Here is a 27088-nt window from a genome sequence, read left to right as displayed (position 1 = left end):
GTGAAAGCGCTGAGAATGCGAGCAGGTGTAATGTGCGGCGGCGGCTGAGCGTCATTGACCTCCTGCATTCACACCGCCAGGCTTTATAACCTATCAGCGCGCTGAGTGATCTGCTCTAATGGATCCTCGTTCCACAGATTAACACGGAGCTGATGTGGTTAATCACATTTATAGATTTAATGCTATTGTCCATTAAAAAAAAACAAAAAGCAGAGCAATCACATGAAAGCCCCGAGGCCGGAGCCCGACCTTTGCCAGTAAACTGAGTTATATGAATTAATATATGCTTTGAAGTTGTGCTGTTTTCTTTTGTTCTGAGGCTTTTTCGTCCTCTTGGCCCAAATGAAGCTGGAACTTATAATCCTTACATCACGACCGCATCATCATCATCATCCTCCGCTTTACATTGAGAGCATTAAAGGCAAACACGTCTCCTCTGATCACTGCAGATGTACATCGAGTTGGACCTGAGCCTAAGAGGATTGCAGCCATGTTCAGGGCACACATGTTGAACCAATATATGCGAAAAAAACGCCGCCATCTGGACGTTTGGGCATTTTGGGGGTTAAAAGCTTCTTAAATTCGAACAAATTACATCAACTTTTACATCCGTGAATGTGAATGTATACAACAAACAGATTTAAATAGCAGTGCTAATCCTGATGCTAAAGCTTGTACTCTGCTGCAGTGTGTAGCATGTGCATCCAGTTAGCCCCAGTTAGGCTAAAGGAGCACGTATTAGCATGCTAACACACACACACACACACACACACACACACGCCACAGACCACAGCAACATTATCTCTGATTAACCTCTTCAGTCAAACCTTTGTGTTTATGACTACATACCTGCTAGCTGTACTTTTGTAAAGCAAATGTTAGCATGCTAAATTACATTGGCGATGGTGACAAATTAGCAAGCTCAAGTGCTAGCATACAAATCAGAGTCAGAGATACTTTATTTTTTATCCTAGGGGCAAATTGCATAAAAAGAAGACTGTGTACAGCAGAACAGAGTAGAAGAATATAATAAATAAGTATAAAATAAAAATAATAAATGTTTACGGTGATGTTTAGGGTTAATATTTAGGGTTAGTGGGCAGCAAAAATGGTGGTAGAGCAGGATGGTCCAATAACCAGAAGGTCGGTGGTTCAATCCCAACTCCTCCCTAGTCATTGTTGTGTGTTACTTTACACGCATTGCCTCCAGTGCACTCACTGGTGTGTGGTGCTCTTTGCTGGGCAGCCTTAAGCAATTTCCCTGATGGGATTATTAAAGTATTTAAAAAAATAATAATAATGTTCCATATACTCAGAAAATGTCAAAAATCACTAAGAATCTAATCATATTATATAAAAATATGTAATAATCAGCACATTATTCAACTCTTTATCATGATAATACAGTGCAGCTTACTCTGCAGTGCTGCAGCATAATATCATATATGCAGCATTAATCAATGTCCACAGGGTGAAGCAGGTGATTCCTCTTTGCTCTATAATCAGATTTACATTTCATATATTTAAAGGATTAATGCAAACAAAAAAACTATTTTGATAACATCTGCGGGCTTCATTGTGAAATATAAAATAATGTTCAGCAGCACACGCATGACTCCACTCAGCATATAGAAGAATCAGTCTGAGCATGAAATGTCCAGCGCTGGAGTGGAAAGAGGCGCTGAGTGCTGTGAGGCGCCGGGCAGATGATTTAGACACATGTCTGCACAGCGCCAGGGACTCTGCGTGGAGAGAGCGCAGCCAATTCAAATATAGCACAGACTCTCGGGAAAAAGTTTCCTTGAAAAACATGATTAATGGCGGTGCAGCGTGTTTCAGGGAGGCTGCATGGCGTGACTAATGCAAACAGGTTTTCTTAGGCAACACGCTAACCTTTGCTCAGCTGGCACATGCAGAAATCACATCTTTTTTATTTTTTTTTATTTTGGTTCCTGTTTGACCTCGCGCACAAAAAGCTCCGTCTTTACACAATGTAAACACACATGTTCGGAATGAAAGCACCATGAAACGCCATCAGTCACTCAGAACTGCACAGAAAGCCTAATAATGTGCTAATTTCATGTCGCTGAACAGAAACCAGACTCGTCAGGAGGCTGTTGCATCAGCGGGCTGAGCAAATATGAAACAGCTCTTTGAGCAAACAGTGATATAACACTGCACAAACACTTGGCAGTATCACAATGTGCAGCAACTCCAGGACACTTCTCAGAAGGGTTGGCTAAGTTTGGTTCACATGTATTGAGACAGGTCCCTGTACACCACACTCACACATGCTAATGGCTAAATGCTAACAGGAGCAATAAGGCAGACCTTTTTCTTCTGAAAACAGGAAGTGAAGGATTAAACAAGCACCTGCAGTTCCATGAGTGGCCACTTGAGGGCTCAATTTAAATGTCAGTCAATCCATGATATGAAATATATACAATTTGACTTTATAGACAGAAGCCCCGCCCCCTCAGACTGTTAACTGTAAATAGTAAAAACACACAAACAAAACAACATTTAATGTCCAGTATCTCCTTCGGCTGTTATTTTAGCATGCTAGCATGCTAACATTTGGCCTTTTGTTCCAGCTTGACTGGCACATTTCAACCTGATGCTACATGAAACTCCTCTGAGTTCCACATATGTTGCTGTGGAGGAAAAGTCATTAAGATATAAACATCTGCCGATCCGTTCTGTACACATGTTGACTTATTCCAGTGAAAAAATGAAATGCTTGACCTGTGCAGCTCGGGGGGTGGGGGGTGGGGGGTCACTGCACTCACAGAGGGACTCATCCTCCTGGGACCAGGACCGGGATGTTAATCCATCTCCTGCTCTTTGTTTCGGGCACAAATGAAATCAGAATAAACATCTGATTTTGTCACAGCTGCCCTCTGTACTACAGAAGGAGCAGAGGGGTCATGGGAAATATTGTCCTGATTCTACCAGTTTCCAAACAGTGAGGAGGAGTAAAGATGGCCGTTAGCCTCTGTGACTCCTGGCCTGCTCTTTTTTTAGAAACGTCTGAGGGTGAAACGAGATCTTAGAGGAGGCATTCACAGAAATCCAGGTCAGAAGTTATTTCTATTTAACTTCAGATGGAAAACTCCCGGCTTGTTGCCAGTGGACGGCTCTCTCACTCCCCATCACTCTTTTCACATTCCTCATCAGTCATATTCAAACATCATGTTCCTGAACCTTAAACACCCCCGAAGACGCCAGCCAGCGTCTCTGAACACATATGAAGAGCCACGGCGTGAATACTCAGAAACCAGTTCCTCGATTACAAATTCTCAGACTCAGACTGCAGCAGAAACAAACACACAAACAAACAAACACACAAACAGAGCCTGAGGGCTGCAGATCATGAGGCGACGGCTCGGCCACCTGCCTGATGCTGTAACAGGAAGTGAGACACAATCACATTTACACAAATGTCACCTCGTTACAGGGCCTGAGGGCCGAGGCAGGAAGGAAATCAATCAGCTAATCAATCACGGTGATCTGGACCCTGAAAGAAAACATAGGAATAAAATGAAAATGTAGTTAACTGTTTTTAAAATATTTTTAAAACCTGCAAATACACCAATATCTTCTATATTTACAGTCCACTGCAGCAAACAGAGAGAGTAAACACTGCCATCTGGTGGACAGGATGTGTAACTGTGCGGACACACATACACACACCTCTATCAAACTCACATGTTTTATTTGTTTTAAAGGTCACAGAGCATCACATCTTTATTTTTTTATTATCAAAACTCACCTAAACATTTAATTCATGTATCCTGGTCAGTAATTCAATTTAAGATGGAGAAGCTGAAAACACCTTCTGCTTCCTTCAGGGGAGGTGACGACTATGTGCCTTTGACATGTTTTTTTTTTTTTTTTTAACACAGATGTTTATCTGTTTTGTTATGGTCCCGGTAACACACACACCAAACAGCTGCTTTCTTCACACATACAACAAATAATGGCAAATAAAAGGGACATTACACCAAAACAAAGATAACCTGGGCTGACTCTGGAACTCTGGGTTCTTTGGCGTGGGTGTTTTCTCACAGTCAGAACTGAATCTCACTCAGCTGTGTGTGTTTTTGATTATTGATGATCGCAGTCTATGATCGCTTTTTTCGACTTTCAAAGTTTCTGAAGTTTGCCGGTCGGATTTTCATCTCTGCGAACTGGATGGAGTGTTCGTGGCCCTTCCAGTGGAACCAGTTGATCCCCTGTGGAAACATGTGATCACAGAACGGTGAGTGTTGGTGTGATTACTTCGACCTACCTACAGTCCCACACTGTAGCTTTAAAGCTGCACCTACACCTGTGGGATCGCTGAAATCTTTCAGTACCTTACTGTGACTGGTGTCGCCATATTTTCCCATTAGATTCACACGGTGACAGTTTTTATACCAGAAGGCGCCTTTGTAAGAGAGGGCGCAGTTGGTCACAGCAATGTCGTTATCGTTGTCGTAGGTGGAGAAGGGTCGACCCTGGTGGTAGGTCATGGAGTCACCTGATAAACATAAGAATGATGGGGGTTAAAAGAGCGCTCATAAAGGGACTGGATCAGAGAATCTGCTGCACAGACAATGCTGTCAGTGTTTCCAGGGGACCCCAAAAAGTGACCGACCTGGCTACAAGACTAATTATGTAATGTTTCGTGGCTTTATGTTGTAATATTCTGTGGATTTGTTTTAATACGATGATCAATGATGCCTCACTCATGTTTTTATTTTTCTTATTATTACGGCTGCATGGTCCGTCACTTTTGTGGGGTCCCCAGGAAACACTTCTGTCCCAAATCATCCACTTAGAAAAGACTTTATTCTACATATCTCACACAAAACAAATACATAAAACGATTGCACCGGAACATTCTGCACTCCTCTGAGCACGCAGGAAGCTCTGGTTGACTCATGTGTGATCAGCAGTCAGCTGATCTGCAGGCTTTCTGCAGCTGAGTAAAACTGTGTAATATTTTTGCCATGTGTAGCTCCCATTGCCTTGCAGCTATGATTGTGCTGTTCCTATAGAGGTGCAGCGTACGATGAGCCCACGCTGGCCGATCATGTGACAGCACACCCACCTGCTGTTCCACTGTACGCTCCAATGTAGACTTTGTAGCGTGTTCTTGGCTCTGCGATGGTGAACTTGTCATATTGAGCGTAGGCTGATTCCCCATTGTCCCTCATGTCCACTCGCAGCTCGTAATGGCCCAGGGAAGTGATTTTATGGAGGTTGGAGAGACCTGTGGTGCAGGTTTAATATGTGTGAGTTGAGTTGAGAGGAGGGACAGAGAAAGCAGATTCAGGAGGCCAGGAGTGCTCTTACCCAGCCAGAACTCATCGTTCAGGTTACCAAAGCCAGCGGTATAGTTCTTCCAGTTCCTGAAGAATTCCAGCTTTCCGTTCTGCCGTCTGAGGAAAACCTGAAGAGCACAAACCTCTGTGAGTGTCACAACAAGAATCCTAACATCCAGGGCTGAGCCCTCTGCGGCGCTGTCTAACATCCATCATCTGCAAAAGTTTACATTGAGTGAAATACTGTTTGAGAGGCTCTTTAATGGGATTCCAGCAGGTTGACTTCCTCACCATCCATCCTCCGCCATCTGTGCTCATGTCACAGTAGACCTGGACCGGCTGGTTCTCCTCCCCACCGATATAGATGGTGTACAGGCCAGAGGTCGTCTCTCCATTCAGTAAAACCTGAGCACAGTCCCGGGGGCGTCTGTACAGCTGCCCGACTGAAAGCACATATTAAAAAGACATCATCTTAGAGTTCACTTCATCTCATCCCAACAGCATACAGTATCGTGTGAGAGGAAAGAGAGGAGGGTCTGAGGGAAAAAGAAAAAAAGGTTTTTCCATCGGGCAGGATGAAAAACAAGCACAGGTGATGTGTCTGGAATATCACATGACTGCCACTGGAATAACACCGGACTGAAGCGTAAACCAACCAGCAGACCTGCCGCTGCAGACAAAGAACTATTTTCACATGATTAAACGGAGGTTTGTCCTTACTGGTGGAGAAGAGGGTGGTGATGAGCCGACTCCTCTGTGCTCCAGCAATGGCCTGCAGTCTGACGCTGTACTCTGTGGAGCCCGTCAGCTGAGACATGCTGTAGGAGGATGCTGTCGGGCTCAGCATCACTGTCTGCACAGACAGAAACATTTACAATGAGCACAAACACAACCTGTTCCAGTTCGTCCACCACCACCTGCATGCAGACCTCACTGGTATGAAGACTCTGGTCTCCTAACGTAGGCCACAAACTTATCAATCAACACACCCTGACTGTGTCATCGGCAGAGGAGAAGCTCAGCATGTAGCCGGTCACGGCAGCCTGAGGAGGTTTCCAGGTCAGAGTGGCGCTGTCAGTCTGAACGTTAGTAGCCATCAGATCCCGAGGAGGATCCACATCTGCAGACATGACGCCACACTGTAGGTTTACCTTACCAAAACCGTCTTGATAGTAGACCTTCTCCATGGACCTACCTGTGATGAACTCTGTTATAGCAGAGGCGCTCTTCTGAGATTCCTTCACGGCGTGAACTCCAGCTGAGTAGTGAGTTCCTGGAACCAAAGAGTTCATCTCAAACTCCACTGTGTTCCCTGAAACGTGCTGCACCACTGGGGACGCTGCAAGGCAGGAAGCAAACATCCAATCACATTAATGACACAATAAAAATGATTACCAGTGTACAAAATAACAGAAGCACACCTGGATCAGCACTGTAGGTGATGACGTATCCATCCACAGTAGCTACAGACGGTTGCCACAGCAACAGAGCTGAAGTGTCGGTGACGTTAACTGCAGTCAGACCCTGAGGTTTGTCCAAGGCTGAACACAAAGAGAGAGAAGGTTTCCAGTCAGTATTCATTCACTTAGCGAGTGTTTTTGGAAGCAGGAGGAGGAGGAGGAGGCCGACCTGTGGTCACACTGTCTGTGCTCGGGTCGCTTTCCTCCAGACCCTTCACAGAGCTCACAGTCACTCGGTATGTTTTTCCGGGGATCATGTTGGGCAACAAAGTCTCGTACACGCCGCCGTCCACGGTCACAGCCATCGGGCTTCCTGTGGAGGAGAAAAAGGAAATCACAGAAGATCAGATGATCTTTTAGAGGTGAACAAGACTATGGATGTCTAACTGGCATGCACTGAGCTCCTTCTTTATATAGGCAAACAGGTCTCAGGGTGTAACTCAGGTAAACAAGACAGCTACTGGATGGTCAGGCCTCCTTTCCTGAACATGTTTTCCTATCATGGCTGCTCCAGAGATCAGCCTCTGGAGCAGTCCACCATGTCATCCACCAGCAGCACTCCAAAGCAGAAACCCTCAACTTAACGCAGACCTCACTGATTATGAAACAGTTTTCACCATTTGCATTGTGGTCCAGGTCTCATCTAGAGTTACAAACTGCTGCAGAGATTCACCTCTTTGTCTTTTGAACTGCACATGCATGTTACAAGAGCTTTTCTTTAACATGTGTCAAATACAAATCTCTACCAGGTTTCATTCCAACTCATCCAGCAGTGTATGAGATATTTCAGATTCTGCTGGTTGTCTTTTTACCTCCTTCAAATGGCATGTATGTGATGCGGTAGTTATCCACCGGAGAGCGAGGCATGGACCAGTGAACTATGGCTGAGGAGTCAGTCACATCAGAGAAGTGGAGTCCTCTGGGAGTGCTCAGGCCTAGCAGTGAAAGTGGATACATGCAGAAGGGAAAAAAAAAGAAAGGTGAGACGAGGTCAAGAAAATATGTCAACGCAAGAAAATAAAGAAAATCCAAATCAAACTCTAGACGGATGACACCCTTTTCCATTTGAGACCCTGAGGAACAAAAATGATTAGTGGGACTCTGGATCAGATCTCTGATGTTCCACACTTTGTTCATATACCTGTCTGAGCAACCCCAGTAATAGGTTGGGAGCGTTGATCCAAAGAGACACCGTAAAGCTCGATTTCATACTCAGTGCCCCCCATGAGCCCGGTTATAACCATGGTCCGCTCGTCACCGCGGGCGCTGTACTCCTGAGGGTGGGCTAATCTTTTGCTGTCTCTAATCTTGATGACAAATCTGTCAAACAGGTCTTCATCGCTCGCCCACGTCAGACGGAAACTGTCGGCCGTGACGTCTGACACAAAGAGATGCTCCACTTCTGGCTCGGCCTCTGGTTAGACAGGGAAACAGTAACGTTGCAGAGGGTGTGGGAGCGTTTTTCCAGCAATAATCATCAACTTCTGTGAGAGAGGCGTCAGTTTGGAAGAGGTCAGCGGTCAGGCAAGAAAGTTTCAGAGCGTCTGTCCGCCACCTCCATGCTCAGGTAATCCGTTAGTGAGTGAATCAGAAGAAGACAAGATGCTTTTTGTAGACGATTATTTGAGATGACGTCCCCATGCGTCCTGGATGCAACCAGTGCATTCAAAAAGGTCATAATTAAGAGGTAATTAAGAGGTTCAATCAACAGACGCTTCATGCTCAGAATGTCTGTTGATTTATCAGTGTTTTCCTGCATCAACAAACCACGTCATTATAGGAAAACACAAATTAAAATATGAAACAAACATGTGTGCTTGCTCATATTTTGGTTTGAAAAGAAACAAAGAGAGCTCTGTGTCTCTCCTTCCAGCTGCATACCAAGAAAATGCTTAAAAACAAAGAGAAAAGTGAGATCATTCTGGAAAAAAACAGAGGTTATAAATCTGAGTTAGGAGTTAGGTAAGAGTGCTGCGCTGCAGCCTCGCCATCAAAACATGGCATTTAGTGAGGAAAATGTTAAATAATCTCTGCTCGGGCCACGGTTTGACAGTGAAACTTCAGAGCTGGGGCCTTGCAGTGCACTGTGAGTGGTACCTGTCACAGCCACTGTAGTCAGAGGCCGAGAGACAAGCCCTGACTCTGACACCCCGGTCAGCCTGACCTCATAGCCTATGCCGGTGATGAGGCCCCAGATGTCCAGGTGGCTTTGGTTCCCTGGCACAGTGAACTCCTGAGGCTCCAGCAGCCAACCAGAGTCTGTCACCACTATGTTAAAGTGGCTGAAGCCGCCACTAGAGGGGGCTGACGGCGCCTCCTGGTGCTGATTCTTCACTTCCCACGACACATGGAAGCCGTAGGGGGTTATGTTGGAAATGGTCAAGTTTTCCACTTTGGGCAAAGGAGCTGGGGGTGGGGGGAGGGGGGTGGGGGTGATTGGAGGAAGATTCCATTAGGAGGAGAATGTGTGCAACGGTTGCAAAAGCAAATACAGGACCAGGTCTTCAGTGTGTTGAAGGCCAAAACACATTAAAGAGCAAATATGGCATGCATCACAGAGATCGCAAAAACGACAAAATAAAGACATCTAGAGGTCACTGTTGGAACTGCACCCAACAGCTTTAAGAGATAAGCTCACCTCTGACAGAATGTGGTGTAACCGGGTTGTCAGCCTATTGGTTTTAAGTCCCTACGATGGGACTTAAAACCAAGAGAAATCTGTGATTATGAACTAGCTAGCTTTAGCTTTCAGCCCAAATTATCTCAATTTCTATGATACAAACAGTAGTTCAGGATGCATGCCACATTTTGCTCTTAATGCTCCAGGCTTTGGTTTTAATTCATTTATTCTGCTTTAGTAATCTGATAGCAGGAGATTCTGAAGTGTTCAAAAGTTCACATGCGTTCCGCTGCTCCGTATCTGAAATATATGAGGTTAAAGTTGTGAGTAAAATACGTAGTACCTGTGACAGCGTGGGTTAACACAGAGGGTGTTTGGCGCCCGTGAGAAATACCGTACAGTTCGATCTCATAGCCTGTGGCGTCCATCAGGTTAGAGATGGTAAAGTTACGGACCTGGCCGGACAGTCTGAACTCCAGCCTGTCAGACTGCTGCTCAGAGTCACTGAGCCGGATTACAAAAGCATCAAAGTGGCCTGACACAGTGTTCCAGGACAAGCTGAGGTTATGTGGACTCGTAGACGAAGCGGCTATGGGCCCCAACTGTGGGACGTCCTCTAAATAAAACAAGAACACGTCTATTCAGTTAAGTTGTCCTAAGTGCAAAAGTTTGCAGTGTCAACAAATGCATGTCATGTGATACCTGTTGTAGCTACAGCGAACAGAGGCTGCGTGTTTTGACCGGTGCTGCTGGCGAACAGCTTTATGTTGTAGCTGGTGCTCGGTTTGAGCCCTGCCATTACTGTGGAGCGCACGTCTCCTGACAGAGCGCGCCCCACCGCCTGCACGGGCAAAGCAGACTCTCTGACCTCTATTATAAACTTATCAAAGGCCTTCTCTCCTGCTCGCCACGACAGAGAAAATCTGTCTGAGGTAATGTTAGAAACAACTAGCTTGGACAAATCGGGCTCTTCAGCTACAAGGAGGGGAGAGAAAGATATGTTCACTTACTGCAGTAAAAAGCATGAATATGTGTCTTTGTGACTTCAAAGGGAGTGTAGAATATTAGGTGTATACCTGTTGATGCAACAATACTGACAGCGTTTGTTCGAGATCCTTTATATGTCCCGTAGAGGTAGGCTACGTAATCAGTGCTGGGCCTGAGCCCGGTGACATCATGGGACATTGCATTGTGGGATATGTTATATTCCTTTGGCTCCATCAGCCAATCAGAGTCAATAATCTCCAGGATAAAACCATCAAACTCTCCTTCAGTGCCGTTCCAGAGGATTGAAAAGCTCTCTGACGTTAAGTTTGAGATAAACAGTTTGCCAACCACTGGCTGAACCACTAAAGAGAGAGACCAGGGTTAGATTTTCAACAGAGCCGTTCTGCAAAACACACATGATTCATAAAAGTATTGGAAGCTGATCAGAGTTGATCATAAAAATAAATCGTGTAGCATTGCGAGACACTCACCACCACCACCACCACCAACAGCATTTCCTGATAGTAGAGTGGTTTTAATAAAGGATTAAACATGCATTTACTGCTGCATAAAATAGACTAAATCCACCACCACCACCACCATTTAAACAGCAGCTCGAACTGTAAAACCAATGACAACAATATGTCTGGAAAAAAAAAGCACCATGTGATGCCAAAGAGAAAAATATCTGAGACCGCTCGCCTGCCAGTTCAGGTGTATTAGGGTTTTGATTAAAATGTGAAAATGTGATTAAGGAAGATTTCATGCACCTTGATTAAATCGAGCAGCCAGTGGGTTAATCATGAGGATGGGATTTTTTCTGCATTAGCAGAGAGCTAGCAAGAACGCCAAACCGATAAATGTTGAAAGTTTTCATGCTATGTTAAAGTTAGTCAGATGAAAGAAGGCAAGCGGCACTGTAAACAAATATATTTCAGGTCTGATTTGAGGAATTTTACTATTAAACTTCAAATTAAAAACAAAAAAAGTCAGAATTCATAGAAAAAAATGAGCAAAATCGACATTTAATCGTCTGAAATTTCAGTTTTAAGTTAGAATTTGCGGCCAACTAACAAAAATATGCAACACAAATTTGTTTTTTTTTGTTTTTTTACAGTGGCCCTTATCTTCATTTGGAAATACAGGCATGCAGAGAATTTATTCTGATAAGAAACAAGGTGGCATTACTGTTAACCTCAGGTTATATTTTTTTTACCTTGGTAATGACAAGAAGAGGTTAATCATTTGCCAACTAGTCGCTCAAAAGATGTTCTGTGAAAATAAACTTCATCAGAATCGACAGCATCATCACAAACTATGAGAGCTCAGATGAATACTCACTCATACTGTGAGCACTCATCACACATCCACGGGCAAACGATCATTCAAGGTTAATCAATGAAACATTGAATGAGAGCTGATGGGAGGAAATGAGATGGTCACGCTGTCGCTGTATGACGGGCGGGGGGGCGGGTGAAAGTTATTGGTTTGCTTTTGCAATCATTGCAGCACATCAGACCTGACCACGATGCAGGTAGGGGCGGGGGAGGGGGGGGGGGTGTCATGCACTTTGGATGGAGGAAACTAGGATGGAGGTAAGGATGAACATTTGAGGGGCATGATGTCGGTGCGGTGATGGTGCACGGGTGCCCATCACGCTGCCCGCTCTCAGTGAGACAGAGACAGTGGCTGCAGAGTTAAGAATGGTAAATGTTGGTTAAAGATGAAGCAGTACAGCGCACCGGGGCCAGGATGTTGGACTGGTTTCATGCAGCTCCACTGTGAGTGGGATAAAATGTGTATGTGTGTGTGTGTGTGTGTGTGTGAGCTTCAAAGATGTTGACTGAAATAGAAAGATTAACATTATTAAGGAAAAGGAGAAAAGTTTAGAGGACAGAATTCTGCAACGCTGCAAGCTGCAGGTACCTGTGGTGGCTTCACTGTACACGGGTTCAAGGAAGGAGCCCTGATACATTCCATACAGCCCAACCACGTAGCTGGTGTTAGGATTCAGGCCTGAGATGGCCAGGCTCTGAGCGGCTCCGGACAGAGTGAGGTTCTGGCTCTGGGCGAGATTCTCCATGTTTGTTACCTCAATGACAAAGCTGTCAAACTCCCCACCAATGGGGCTCCAGGACGCAGTGAAGCCGTCCCATGTATTGTCAGAGATGGTGAGGTTCACCACCACTGGGCTCTGCTCCGCTGGTGGACACAGAGAGCAGACTGGGGGTCAACTGGTTGGAAAAGTGGATTATTTTAAATATTCCAAGGCACACAGGTGACTGCGAATCAGGAGTATTAGGACCAGAGGGGGGAAAATAATAAAAAAAACAGGGCTGACTTTTATTGCATTTCTTAAGTTAAATCAGGATTTATTTTAACTTATCTGAAAAAAATGACTTTAAGTGTGTTAAAGCTTGATTTTTTTTAAATATTAGAATGCGTCTTAACCTTATTTTTTTGACAAATTATATTACACTGAACGCGTTGGTCCTAATACTCCATTCTAAGAAATTAGAAATAAAATATAAAATGAACCATCTGTAAAAAAAAAAGAAAAAAACTCCTCCTCCATCCTGAATTATTTGGAACATAAAGAAATAAAAGGACATGTTGATGATGGGTTGTCATGAGTCCTACAATAAGAAATATTTGTTTCATGTACCTGTAGTGGCAAAAACTCTGAGAGGTAAAGATCGCTTTCCTTCCACCAGCCCGTGTAATGTAACATTATAGTGTGTGGAGGGGGACAGCCCCTCTATTTCAGCCTCCCTCACACTTCCTGGTAGAGAGGTCACATGAGGTTGCATAGCTGCTGAACTTAACTCCACCAGAAAGCTATCGAATGCCTCGCCAGGCGCCGACCAGGCCAGGCTGACACTAGTGGAGGTAACATTTATTGAAAGGTCCCCCAGCAGGTCCTGGCCTGAGCTTTCAGAGCTCTTCTCATCAGAAGGTGCAGGGGAAGGTGCTTCAGTGTTTAGAGGATGGAGGGAGTCAGGGTTTGGTTCATTTTCCTGAACAGAGTTTGGGGTCGTTGTGGCATCTTTGATGCTCAGAGGAAGAACGTCTGGAGAGGTAGGCTTGGGCGCTACAGTGAATAAAAGCAGGTTAAGTCAGTTAAGACTTACTGGCTCAGCTGATCCTGTGAAAAAAAACCTTAATAAGTTATTCTGTACACACTTGAGTCGCTTCTGAGCTATTGTCCTGCTGAGCAGCAGCTTTGACGTTAATGTCACCTGAGTCAGTGCCATTAACTTATTGAAGTCTCTGAGTAGTCCACCGGAGCGGAAGTACACATCGTCTTCAAATGGATGATGAAGCCATGCACAGCCATTTTGTTCCTGTTCTTCTAAAGACAGACCGAGTCGAGTCACTTTAATGACATGCAAGAGATGCTTGGTGTAATTTTCTGGGACTGGTGAAGACTTGTTTAACGGTCTTATCAGGGATGAAGATGATGAATGAATGAATATGGACTGCAGCAAGAAGCAGACACTGTGGACTTCGATGAGTGGGGATGAGATAAATGAGTTTTTGTTGGGTCATGCCAAAGAAAAAAATATTCTCATTACAGCATGCAAACTCTTTCAGCTCTCTGAACTATGGAAGATGATTAAGGCCACTGTAAGAAATTATTTTAAGATCTGACTTTTCTCTGAATTCTGACTTTTTTGATAAAACAAAACAATTCAGAGAAATGTTGGAATTACAAAAAAAAAGATTTAATTCAATATTCTTGAAATTTAGAAAATTAGTTTCTCTTAAAATTCTACAGAAAAAAACTCAAAAATGTTCCTTCTCAGAAGTCTAAAAGTTTAAAACTAAGAATTTTGACTTTTTTCCCTCCAAATTCTAAGAAAATCTTTTTTCCATTACTGTGGCCTTGATGCTTTTCCATCCGATAAACTTTTGTTTCCCCATCAGGGAAATAAGCAACCCCCTGATAAACACGTGGAGCCTCTGATTACTTTCTAAAAGAGAATCTTATACCTGTGACTGCAACGGCTTCAAGTAGCGCAGATCGCTCGCTACTCGTTACTCCATAAAGGTTTATCTGATACTCTGTGGATGCCTTCAGGCCTTGGATTCTAGAGCCACGGGCATCTCCAGGAAGTTGGACCTGTGTCACATCCCATAATCGCTGCATGTCTTTATATTCTACTACAAAATGATCATAGACGCTGCGAGCCTTCAGTTCCCATGAGAGGTCAAATCCATCAGGCATGACGCCTGTGACCGTCAGCGCTCCGGACTCTTCCTCGGGCTTCGCCCCCGAAAACTGGAACTCGGATGGGTCTAAATGGACAAAGTTAATGACATTGTCCTCTGAGCCTGAGGGAATGGTTGGCTCGCGGTCGTCTGAGTCGGCTAAATAGAATGTGAAAGAGGCTACAAGAAAGACAGAGAGGCACAAATCAAAGAAGCATCATTTCGTCGCAAATCCTTAAGTCTTTCGGGTTGATTTGCCCACAAAGATGTGGTTACCAAGGAAACAACTCGTGCTGTTTAATAATAATCAAGTCCAGGGGAGGTATCTCCAAACTGATGAGAGGTTACACGACAATTCTAAAAAGTATTTAAAAAATACAGATAAACTCAAAAAATTGGATGAATAAAAACCAACAATAATTTGTATACAAATCGTTTCCCACCCACCTGTGGATGCAGACATTGAGACGAACGCGCTCCTCCTGTGTCCCCTCTCTGCGGTCAAAGTAAGGGTGTATCTCATCCCAGGAGTCAGGTTGGTTAACACATAGGTAGTCGCCGTGGACGGGATCTCCACCTCCTCCACCTGTCCATCTCTGGAGACGTACACCAGCCTGTAGCCCCTGATTTTAGCCTGAGGTTTCTGCCACCTCACTGTAAGCGAAGTCTCTGTGGACTCAGTTTCCTCAAAGTCTGTGGGAGCGTCGAGGTCTGACAGGGGAGACATAAATCGGTTAGAAGCATCCCTTTTTTTTTTTGTATCAACACCAGCTGGCTGTCTGTGTATTCATGAAATGGTGTGAAGGACGACTGTTTGGACAGCTGCTCAGCAGCGTCTCTCACCCGTTGCTGCATTTGTAGTAGCAGGGAGACTCTCCCTCTCATTCTTCACAGCTGTCACTCCGATCCCGTACTCTGCTCCCGGCTTCAATCCTGCCACACAAAGAGAAAAATGATCACACCATAAGGCAGAAGGGAATCAATCGTCTGGGACGTTCTGTGTCCCTTTGACCCTTACCACTGATGGTAGCTTGTGTGGTGTCTCCGGGACCTCGTGAGAACACCTCTTCGCCATGACTCGCTCCAGAGATGAGGCTGTATTTCACCCGATAGCTGCCGACTTCAGCCTGACTGTTGGTCCACTCCAGAGTGATGCTGCTGTCTGTCTGGGACACAGCCTGCAGGCGTGTGGGGGGGTCCAGCCCTTAAAAATATAATAATATTTACACATTATGCTGTATAATACTATAGCACAATACAGTGGAGCAGCCCCAAAAAGACATCTAACTGAAGGTTTTGCAGATTACAACCTTCTCTGTGATGTGCAGCAACATATAACTACCTCTGTGGGACCTCCTGGATAGATAACATTTATGTAAACCTGTATATTTTCTGTCAGCCTCACCCCTTTGTTTTGTGTCCACTCTCCAAACTCACTGGCTCCAAATGCAGACTTAGGACAGTTCACAAATAACAGACTTTCCAAAATCTAAAGTAATGTTTTGCACTACAGACCCACCTGTGGTGAATGTGGTGCTGACAGGGTCACTGGTGAGTTCTCCACTCTTAGATAGAAGCGACACTGTGTACTCGGTGTCCGGCTTCAGACCATCAATGCTGTACTGCTTGTCTGGAGGGAAAATGTCCACAGTGGTTTCATCTGAGGGGTCGGAGCTGGGCGCATAAAACATGGTGACTCTGTCCATTGGAGCCACCGGCTGAGTCCAGCTGATCAGAGCCGAGGAGTCGGTCACATCCTTCACCTCCACCTGTCGGGGGCCATCAATCTCTGGGTGGAGAGAGGAGAATTATGCTAAATACATGATGTCTAATGAACATACGAGTATGGTTATGGTTTTAAAAGATTATGAGCAGACACACTAGTATCTTTAAAGTGTAGAATTACATGTTAGCTAGGTCAGAATTACACAAAACGTTTGTTCATAATATAGGGTTAACCCTAACCCTAACACAATTCAAAACCTAGGGTTCCATGCTCATCTTTAGCCTAGCTCTGTGCAATGGTCAACATTTCCTCTTGTTTTAGCTAAGCCAAGCTAACTGCTACTCAACAATCTTTAAAGGAATAATTTGGTATGATAACCATAAAAACAGAATCAAGAAAAGTCAAGCAAAGATCCAACAACGGGTAGAACATGTCCATTAGAGCAACCGGCTGAGTCCAACTTGGCCTTCCATAATAGGAAACCACATTATTATGAAACATAATGTGATTTCCTTCCACTCTGACGTATGTACTCTCCTGTGTTTACAAGTGCAGGAGACATCTCTCCTCCATGCTAAAAGAAGCTCAGGGGGGCTAAAAGGCTACGAAAGGTTGAACCTCGCTTCTATCATTCATTTCATGGGAGCTGTGTCAGGTCTTGAGCTGCACAAATAAATGACATCAGCGCTGAAATGGTGTGATACCCAGAGCGTGAATCAGCTCTAGACCTGTAAACTAAATGACTTTTCCATGCAGGACTGGAGTTGTTTGGCCTGGCGCGCTGTATCGATTGCGTGAGGAGCTGGAGGCATTTCACAGTGTAACGTATGGAGTAACAGTGCAATAAAAAGTTTCTGCGAGCAGAGGACAAGAGTTAAGAGCAAGATTTAGTGACAGTAAAAAGAACAACTGACATGTTCATGCTAGGCTGAGATTCAATTTGTTTGAGTTATTACTCTTTACCTAAAGTCTGTTAGATGGAACTGCAGGAGGCCAGCAGGGATTTCCTGTAGTAACTCTTATTTTCATTATGGAATTTTTTCAACTCTTTGACATCTTTGTATTTTTCTATGCTGTGCTCAAGAGACGTGAAGGTTATTTGTACCCAGACTGAACATTCATGACTTCATCACCACATGACTGTGAATAGGCTGCGTGCCAGAGACTCACTGGTGGTGACTGTTTGCGATGCTTTGGGTCCTCTGGTGTTGTTTTTGATGATGTTGATGGAGACTTCGTACTCCTGTCCGGGTCCGAGCCCCGACTGGAGGAACTGGTTTTGAGAGGATGGAAGTGTGCTCGACACTTTTCCATTTTCTTCTTTCTGCAAAGGTAATGGAATACACACAAGAGATTTGGATTACTGTGAGAAAAATCAGACAGCACAAGTCAGAATGACGGCATATGGTGAAGTTAATATTCAGGGGTCAGTTCTTGCCAAGACAAGGTTCAGATTTTTGAGAGAAATATTCAAAATGTTGGAAGAGAAGATGGACAATCATTTGGAGCAGCTTCATTTGAGCTGCCGTTTCTGTCACCTTTTCAGTACCAAGGTAAATATTGGTGGATTTCTCTAATAATAATGATTTTTATGGTAGTGTGTTATGTATAGAGAGAAGCATTGCTGCTGGTAATCAAAGAGACACTTATGTGTCTATAGAACTATACTATAGTGTACTATAGAACATTGCAGACATCTTGCATGCATGATATGGAAAGGCAGCAGCTTGAAGGTCAGGAAGGACAACATATTTATGTAAAACCTCTGCAGAGGCTCTGACTTATCAGCTGGCACAGTCACTTCTCTTTTCAAAGAGCTCTGCTTGGGATCCTGAGTGGCAGATTTAGCCGCAGCTCTATGACATCCAGACTTCACTCCTTGCTGAGTGTTTTCCATATGTCAGAGCAAATTTAATGGTTAGTGCTGAACTAAATCCATGTTTTGCTGAGACTTCCAATAAGCTGGCATAGCTTATCACTTCTTGCTTTCCCCCCCTGATGGTTAATAAAATCCAGGGCAGGCCTTCAGAGGAGATGTGAAGACTGACCGTGTTGCGAAAATAGATCTCCCAGCCATCAAAGGAGATGTCCAGCTGGTCCCACACTACTTCTACTGAGGTCTCCCTCACTGATTTGAATCTTAGACCCTGTGGCTGTGGGAGGTCTGAAAGAATGGAGACAAAAATACTGAAGTTATTACATTTTTCTGAAGATATTCTGAGTTGACTGTGACGTACCTGTGGCCACCCTCGCACTGACAGGGACGCTCCTCTTGTTGCTTAGAACGGCGTAGACGTTGATCAGGTACTCGATGCCGGGTTCAAGCTCTTTCACAGTGGCAGCGTTCTTGTCTCCAGACACGGTGAACTCCTGGAGAAGCCCCCCAGGAAATGTGGGCACATACGAAATAAGGTACTCTGTGACCAGCATCTCATTTTTCCAGGACAGGTCCACGGAGTCTGCAGTGACCTCCCCAACTGTCAGGTCTTTTGCAGGAGACACTGGAAAAAACATGACACAAGGGTGTTGTGTCTTTGCCGGTTTTTCCTCAATCACAGGATTATCCACCATCACCACCACCACCACACAGAGCTAATGAAAACTCCAGGGCCACAAATGGCATCACACAAACCAAAAACCTATTTTAAACTCACTTAAAATGGATGAGTGAATTTTGAGAATGAAAGGAAATTACATCACTCTGGATTTCCTTGTATAGTACATATTTAGCATGGAAACTCTTTAAACTGCTTGTGTCATTCTTACCTTCAGAGCAGTCCTCTCCAATGTATCCCTCATCACAGACACACTGACCGTTCACACACTGGCCTCTGTCCTGGCAATTGTTGATGCAGCTCAGATCTGCACAGCTGTCTCCTTCATATCCACTAACACAGACACACCTTCCTTTGATGCAGCGCCCCCTGTTGTTGCAGTTATCCGGACAGGCGAGGACAGAGCAGTCGTCTCCGGAGTAGCCTTCCTTGCAGATGCACTTGCCGTCGAGACAGTGACCCCGAGCCAGGCAGTCGTTTGGACAAGCTTTTTGACTGCAGTCTTCTCCAGCAAAGCCCTCGTCACAGATGCATTGACCATCGACACAGCGGCCGCGGTTTCTACAGTTGTTGGGGCAGCTCAGTTCACTGCAGTCCTCGCCAGTGAACCCTGCATGGCAGACACAACGCCCCTCAATACAGTCACCGCGGCCGTAGCAGTTTGAAGGGCAGGTGCGGATTCTGCAGTCTTCCCCGGCAAAGCCTTCCTGGCACACACACTGGCCGTTAATGCAACGCCCCCTTTGCCGACAGTTGCTGGGACAGGAGAGCTCAGAGCAGTCGTCTCCCTGGAAGCCGACGTCACAGGAGCACTGTCCGTTGATGCACTGGCCTCTGTTGTTGCAGTTGTTCAGACATGCTAACTGGCTGCAGTCTTCACCTTGATATCCTGTGTCGCAGATGCACATCCCGTTGAAGCAAGTGCCTCTGCCGTTACAATCGTTGAGGCAGGTGAGTTGAGAGCAGTCGTCTCCTGTGTAGCCAGCAGTGCAGATGCACTGACCATCCACACAGAAACCGCGGCAGTTGCTGGCACAGGTACGTTCTCCGCAGTCCTCCCCGGTGAACCCCTCATCACAGAAGCAGGTGCCGTTCTCACAGCGTCCGCGGTCATAGCAGTCTTTGGGGCAGATGAGTTCAGTGCAGTCAAAGCCGGTCCACGGTTCATCGCACACACAGTACCCGTCATCACAGCGGCCGCGGCCATAGCAGCTGTTTGGGCACTTGCTCTGGGAGCAATCCTCGCCAAAGTAACCATCAGAGCAGATGCAGATGCCGCCCACGCAGCGGCCGTACTGTCCGCAGTCCACAGCGCAGACCTCGAGTGAGCAGTCATCTCCAGAAAAGCCCTTGAAGCACTCACATTTTCCATCCACGCAGCGGCCCCGGTCCTGGCAGTTACCGGGGCACTCGGGCTCGGTGCAGTTGGGTCCTTTCCAGCCAGGCTCACAGATGCAACCACAGGTTTCAGCACTGTAGTTTCCATGAGCATTGCAGTAAGGTTTCATCCCCAACTCACCTTTAGAAAAAACATGCAAATATCAGGTTGGAACTTTTATTATCAAAAATAATTATTCACAAACACGCTTATGTCAGCAGCTCCTAGACCTCCCATTCAAATTTAATTGATGAGTTGTGTGAGCCTCCGCTGCACACAGAAAATCACACTCCCACATTAAATTCCACAGAACAGATGAATGGAACAGATGCGACACATAAAGGAGACTCATGGGGTTGTGTTATATTCTTAGCAAAGCACATTTCAGCACAGAGAGTGGGATAAATAAAGTATTATTTTACTGTACTGGCTGTAACATGGACATCTGACGGACAGATTCCACCTACCTGTGACCTGTGCGCTGCAACAGTTTTTTTCACCACCGCACTGATCCCTCAAAGCTGAAACTTCTCCCTCAAGCATCTCCAGCCGGCTCATTAGGTCTTTCAGTCCAGGCAGATCGTCAGTACAGCCACAGGCCCGCCGGGGTATGTTGATACGGTGTGTAAAGACAATCTGGTTTTCCCCATCAAAAGTGTGTTCGGTAACGCGGTGGTCCTTGGAGGCTGGGGCATCATTGGGAAGGAGCTGTGTGCTGTCTGGAGCATCTAGGTCCACCGAGCACAGGGAACTGGCAGGAACATTGATGTTATAGACATGGTTGAAGACCACAGGATGGTCCGCACCAGGGAGGGTAATGTTGTGTTCTTTAGGGGACGCTGGAGTCTGTCGACGATGGCGCAGGATTTTCTTAACGAGGCCAGCATTTGATAAACTGAGCAGGGAGATCAGGAGAAGGCAGCTCAGAAGGATTTTTGTACCCATGTTAGAGGTGGGACACTTATTTAGTGGAATAAATATGAACCTCTGACTGAAGGCCAATCCTGGTTAACAGTGAATGTTCTGCAAAAAGAGACAAAATACAAAGTTTCAATGTCTTCTTAATCCACTTTGTCCTGTACTACAGGGTCAAAGGAAGGCGACAGCTTACCCCGGCTGTCGTGAGAGGTGAGAGGTGATTCGCATTCACATCTACGGCTAATTTAAAGTATCACCACCTACCGTCCACATATTTGGAATTTAGGAGGAAGCCTCTTAAAACAGAAAACCCTTAACCCTTGCCTGAATTGCATAATTATGAGATAAAAAGCTACACATACATTATTTTCCTTTTAGATCACCGATTCTACATATATAGAACAAAATAAATAGGAGAGCAGAGAAAGAAACATTCATTCACATAATCCTCATCCTCTGTGCTTTCTTCCCTCTAATTTGTGCTGCAGCCCTAACAATCTGTAAACACACCAGAGATTTGTCACTTCATCAAATATGTTTCCGGCTATATGAGAAAAGCCTTCATACTCAAAGAATCCACAGTTGTGCTGGCACATCTGCTTCACAGTGTCTGAAAAATCTCAGCTGTTTTGCACGTTTGCATGCTTTCTCCATCCATCTATACATACAACAGAGTGATATAGTGTGAAAAAGACCCATTTCATCCCATACACTCACTCCTACTCAGCCACAAATCTCTCAGATGACTTCATCAGCTGGACTCTAAGAACTCTATAATTTGTGGGAGTGAAATGACAAGCTTCTTCCTCAGCGTGGGAAAGCCTGCTTGGATTACTCAATGATGAGTTTCCAAAGGATTTGAGTGAGCATAGGATGCTGAAAAATCAATAGAATATCCCACAGGGCCTCTCCCTTTACTGCTTGAAGCATCACCACCCATATAGAATTAAAGTCTACACTTGCAGACTTTAGATGAATTTAAGCTTCCTCGTGAGAAACGCTTCATCCTCACACAGCCAGCAAAATGTCCATCATGTCTTCCAACCAGACAGGATGGAAGCCCTCAGGTTCATGTAACTGTCTGCTGCTCTATAAGGGACAGGCAGTGCAGTCCAGATTTTTATGAAAATGCATGTGGTGCACCTGGATTTACTTTCTCATGAGGGCTTCTGGAAACTATTCAGACAACGCTCGACTACGGAATAACAAAAAGTAGTGGTTCAATTGAGCCTTGGCTGCATCCTTATGTAACTTCTTTCCTGCCCACTCATATATCGCTATAGGGAATATTTTATTCTTCACCGTGTGTGCATATAAGGGAGGTTTAACTCTCCTCACGCCACCCTATCAAAGAACAAAATCTGCCTCACTTTTCAGCATCCAATCCAGATGAAGAAAAATATTCCCAGTCCTTCCTTGACCTAATTTCTCCCTCTGACCCTGTCTCCCTCGTGCCTTTGGATGTCTTCCTTGCTGCGTTTATTGTGAAATGAATTGCAGCTTTTTAAGAGACAAATCAGTCACTTGCTTTTCCACATTAGTTAGGTTGACTTCAGAATTAATGGTCGAGTTGAGCCTGTCTGTCAAATGGGGATATATTTGTTCCAAAATATGAAGACGTTTATAAACGCCGTGCTGAATTTTCCTGTATAGGAAGCCAAATGTTTCACTACAACCAATAAAAAACAAAAAAAGAAGAGGGAATACAGCATGAGCACATGGACGGTGCTTTTAATTGTGCTATTTGAATGACAGGCAGCTTGGCGTCCTCCTGAAATCTACATGATGAGAAATATTTCCCATCACTGTCACCACAAAGCAGTTGACCTGCAGGGGCTGAGGTGTAGTTACAAAGTCAGAGCCCTTTCATCAAGTTCTCCTCTCTCTGCTTTATTGCCCTGACTTTTGACCTGACCTCTGGCCCCTTTGCCACCATTTTTCTGCTCCCTCCTTTGTTTTTTTTTTGTTAAGGTATAAAAGTGGGCTTGAGTTTCACGACTTCTTGCACATCTGGTGAATACTAGGATAAAGGTAGGTTATGACTGGGGCTGTAAATCTGAAAACTAGGTCCTGCAATACGTTTCTTATCTCCCAGTTGAAACCTCTATAAGACACAAAGTTGATAATTTAGGGTAACGAAATAATTAATCCACAAGATGCTTATGATAAACATGAAAACATGCCTCATATTTTCATTTTCATCAGTTTATTTCCCTTTTCTTTTCATTTGTTTTTTTTAATAATAGATTCTAGCAGCATGTAAGGGGCAGAAAACTGAAACATTAACTAATGCCCGTGTCTGCAGAGACATCTATTAATGTTAGCATGTTAACGAGCTAGCCACGGACCATAAAAAGAGGAAGCTGCCTACATAAAGAGTGTCTGCAGATTTACCATGGTCTTTAGTGTCTAGCACAGAAATCATCCAACAACCAACCAGCATGATAATCTGAGGGGGTTGTCTTACAAACAGAGCAGCGGATCAACTCTGCAGGTGATGTTTTAACTTTGTAGCATCAACCATTGAGTAATTTATCATAGATTTATTTTAGAGATTAGATATTTATTGGAACAACAACGACCCATTCTGGAGAATGTTGTTACAAAATGAAAACTGCTCTAGCCAGGGTTTTCACCTTATTTAAGAGTCGATGTGTGTTTTCACAGTTAAATTATAAAAGAACTTACAAAAAAGCCAAAATTACGTCATTAAAAGCAGGCCTGGGGTTGCCCAAGGACACCTCCTTTAGTTGTGGGACATGGGAAGACAATTTGTGGAGAAAATTGAAATAAATATAACCTGTTCACTAAGCTATAATCCAGTTGCTATAGCTTCAGAACTCTTCCCCCCATGCTGGCAGCAAGAAGGGAACTTTCCCGCATGGAAAAGAGAAACTGGGAATGTTGGCCCTGGACAGACGACATCTGTTTTGCCTAGTCAAAAAAAAAAAAAGGAGCAGTGTGGTACTTGTCCTGTGTCCAGCTAATGGTGCAAACTGAAAGTGCTACTGCACGCATGTGTTTTTTTTCAAGCCTCTGATCACATCTATCTGTGAAATCAGCCAGCTGAGGGGCTGCTCCTGGTGATGAAACACAATCCTTCCACATCCATGTGAACATATGCGGCGTGTCTGGACGGAAAGCATTTGCAGCACGTCAGGACTCTGGTCAACATACGACGGGTGCATCTGCTTGTTTGTTCATCTGTGAGAATTTTTTTATTTTCCATGAGTCTGAAAACCATGATTCCTGATTCTCACAGCATCTGGAACAGCTGGAGTTGGAGTTAATACAATAACAGAAATTGCGGCACCTCATTAGCAGATCACAAAAATTATCCTGCATGGCTAAAATCCTCTAGTGGGTCTTTAAAGTGTAATACCTTTAACTGTGACGCCAGGTGAGCCTGAACAGGATGCAATTAAAGACTTGTATTGTGTATTGTGTATTATGTTTTTACGGAGCTGATCAATTAGTAAAAAAAAAAAAAAAAGGTTGCCTGGCCGTTAATGCCTGTCTCAGCTTGTTAAAGATATTATTTTCATTCTGCACAGACTTCTGCCTTCTCTCCAATATAATGGAATTAGACAGCTCTCAGCTTTTGGTGCTCCAAGAGCCAAAAAAAGCTGAACACCCAACAGCAATGTCTCTTTTTAGAATTTATAACTATTTACAGAAGAACAGTTTGGTAAGGACAGACGCTTTCAACAGTATACGTGGTAGGTGACTGTTATTCACTATCAATCAGATCAACACGCCGTGCAGAGGCTTCAGAAAGTAGCAGTTATCATGTCAGTATAAGCTTACTGCTGTCTCTGCAAGAAAAGTATGTACATAAAATGCACCCGTAACTGTCGGTACTTCACCTTAGTGCCTCACTGGACCAATCTGCTGCTCATAGCTGGATCATCTGCTAAGCCAAGTTCTTGCATCTTACAAGTCCCATGGGAAGCCTCAAAAGGTAAATATCCTACCAAGCCACACCTGGCAACCATATCACTACACAGAAGGCAGAGTGCATCTACAACTTTGGGCTAAAGATCAGCAAGAAACTGTTGAAACTGTGTGCTTTCCTGTGTGGTAAATATTGACTGAAGTACATGTTATGGGTAATGTAGGGGTCTGCAGCACTGTAAAGGGGTTAAATATGTTATAATGACAATATTGCTACAGATCATGAACAGAATTATTGAAAAATTAACAAATTCCTTCCCAGTAATGAACAAAGTCACTCAAAAAGTTGTAATTTGACCTTTGTGATGTTTTCTACAATTTACTAATTTGTTTACCTTTTGTTAGAACTACAAATTGGATTTACAGGAAAAATAAAAAAATACATTAATTAAAATTAATTTGAGTATAAAAAGGACATAAAATCATTTATTTTCTATCTAGTAATCTGCTGAGGAAATAATGTGAGGCGTGTGCAGGACGTCATAACAAATTCCCCTGCAGGTAAATGATGAAGAACATAAGAACAGACTGTGCTCAGTCACACCTGATTTTAGACAGATTTAAAGTGCTCAAGGTCCAATGTCTTGACACTGTCCCACACCTGACACTCAACACATTATTAAACACAGCGTACCTTCCCTCTCTAACCTCTCAGGACTCTGTCACTTTGCCTGTGACACTAGAAAAAAAAGAAGATATTTTCCCACAACATAAAGTGTTATGCTTAACCCCTGGCTCGTTGGGTTGAGGTCATGGTGCAGCCCTGGGGGAGTTCCAGCTACCAAACCAGCTGTCCCCTCTGACAGAGAGACACCTTTTCTGACTGCTGCTCAGACACACAACACATGGCAGAGAGGCTGTAAAACATCACAGCTGCAGATATAAAATGATGTGCATCGTGGATAAAAGTGTGGGACGATTAGAATCTGCAGCTGAGATACTCATTTCTGCTGAATGCGGTGACTCAAAGCCGCCACACGAAGACAAAAACAGAAGTTAAAACCACTGCAAGGCAGACTTCAATTAAGCAGAGCTAATGGACTGAATGGATGAAGTATTTTTTTTCTCCCAAATCCTCCTCCATCGCCCACATTTCCCTTCAATGGAAAAATGATGCACTATAAAGTCTGAACTGCATTGCCCCAAGGTAATGGGATGAATCACCAGTGTGCATAAATACACACAGATGGACACATTGTATTTTTAAAGTATTGATCTACAGCCTGACATAAATTTTGCTCTTTAATTTATTTATTTTTTGTTTGGCATGAAGTGTGAAGCCTTGCTGGCCCTTTCCTTTGAGGCGATCAAAGCTGAGAATAACTCTTCCACATTTTCACTCTCGCAGCAGTCGGTTATCACCTCTGATTCCTGAACTGGCTGCTGTACAGCAAGAGGAAGAAGTTGCAGTGTACACCAAGAATGCGTCCAGTAATCAATACCTTCTGGTGCCGCTACTCATGCAAATATCTGCAGAAGTTCTATCGAAAGAATTGCATAAAAATATCATCTTACCTGTGTTAGTGTAATCTACTTTCTGCAGATAACATGAGGTGCTCCACCCGAGTCTTTACAAGAAAAAGATGCTCCACTTCGTCTCGCAGCCTCCCCCAGCAAGGTGGTAGTTCTGCCAATCCTCCCCTCAGCCAGCTCTGTCTTATCTCCCCCTCACCGTTCACGGCTCAGGGTTCAGCTGAGAGAGAGAGGGAGAGAGGGAGAGAGTGGGAGTAAATGTCTTTTAAAGTGTGAGGAGTGTTTAGGTCAGACCCCCATTGCTTTAAACTCCAGCCCTTAAATAGCCCTCATTCTCCCTCCCTCCACGGCACTGACTTCCCTCCCCTTACTGTAACTAATGGATGCTGCTCCCTTTAAATGAGATGCCACCGTTACTGCGAGTCATGACAGAGCGAGCGGCGCTTGTGGTCGTGCTGGATAATTAGAGGGGAAAGCCGGGCAATGAGAAGAAAGT

The 27088-nt window shown here is 44.4% G+C and overlaps 1 protein-coding gene across 11 annotated transcripts; it reads right to left on the bottom strand.

Moving 5' to 3' along the window:
- Nucleotides 1-3809: 3809 nt before the first annotated feature.
- On the bottom strand, nucleotides 3810-26874 carry tnca (tenascin Ca). 11 transcript variants are annotated; one of them, XM_028417661.1, is made up of 29 exons: nucleotides 26635-26874; nucleotides 20715-21270; nucleotides 19081-20388; nucleotides 18552-18815; nucleotides 18363-18478; nucleotides 17485-17638; nucleotides 16108-16377; nucleotides 15607-15792; nucleotides 15432-15521; nucleotides 15036-15299; nucleotides 14370-14768; nucleotides 13042-13467; nucleotides 12303-12578; nucleotides 10466-10738; nucleotides 10092-10364; nucleotides 9733-10005; nucleotides 8867-9175; nucleotides 7911-8183; nucleotides 7582-7704; nucleotides 6939-7082; nucleotides 6731-6850; nucleotides 6505-6648; nucleotides 6299-6429; nucleotides 6030-6162; nucleotides 5601-5752; nucleotides 5341-5437; nucleotides 5096-5257; nucleotides 4359-4522; nucleotides 3810-4235 (listed from the first exon to the last, which is right to left on the bottom strand). In XM_028417661.1, the coding sequence occupies exons 2-29, from the start codon at nucleotides 21190-21192 to the stop codon at nucleotides 4125-4127; spliced, it is 7113 nt and encodes a 2370-aa protein (XP_028273462.1). In that variant the 5' UTR covers nucleotides 21193-21270; nucleotides 26635-26874; the 3' UTR covers nucleotides 3810-4124. The 11 variants fall into 11 exon arrangements, with proteins under 11 accessions (XP_028273462.1, XP_028273464.1, XP_028273463.1 ...); XM_028417663.1 differs by lacking the exon at nucleotides 26635-26874 and having other exon boundaries at nucleotides 20715-21142; nucleotides 21233-21249; XM_028417662.1 differs by lacking the exon at nucleotides 14370-14768.
- Nucleotides 26875-27088: the final 214 nt, after the last annotated feature.

The sequence above is a fragment of the Parambassis ranga genome, chromosome 12 (genome assembly GCF_900634625.1).
Source record: "Parambassis ranga chromosome 12, fParRan2.1, whole genome shotgun sequence".
Classification (NCBI taxonomy): Eukaryota; Metazoa; Chordata; class Actinopteri; family Ambassidae; genus Parambassis; species Parambassis ranga.
This window is presented reverse-complemented; position numbering and strand designations above follow the sequence as displayed.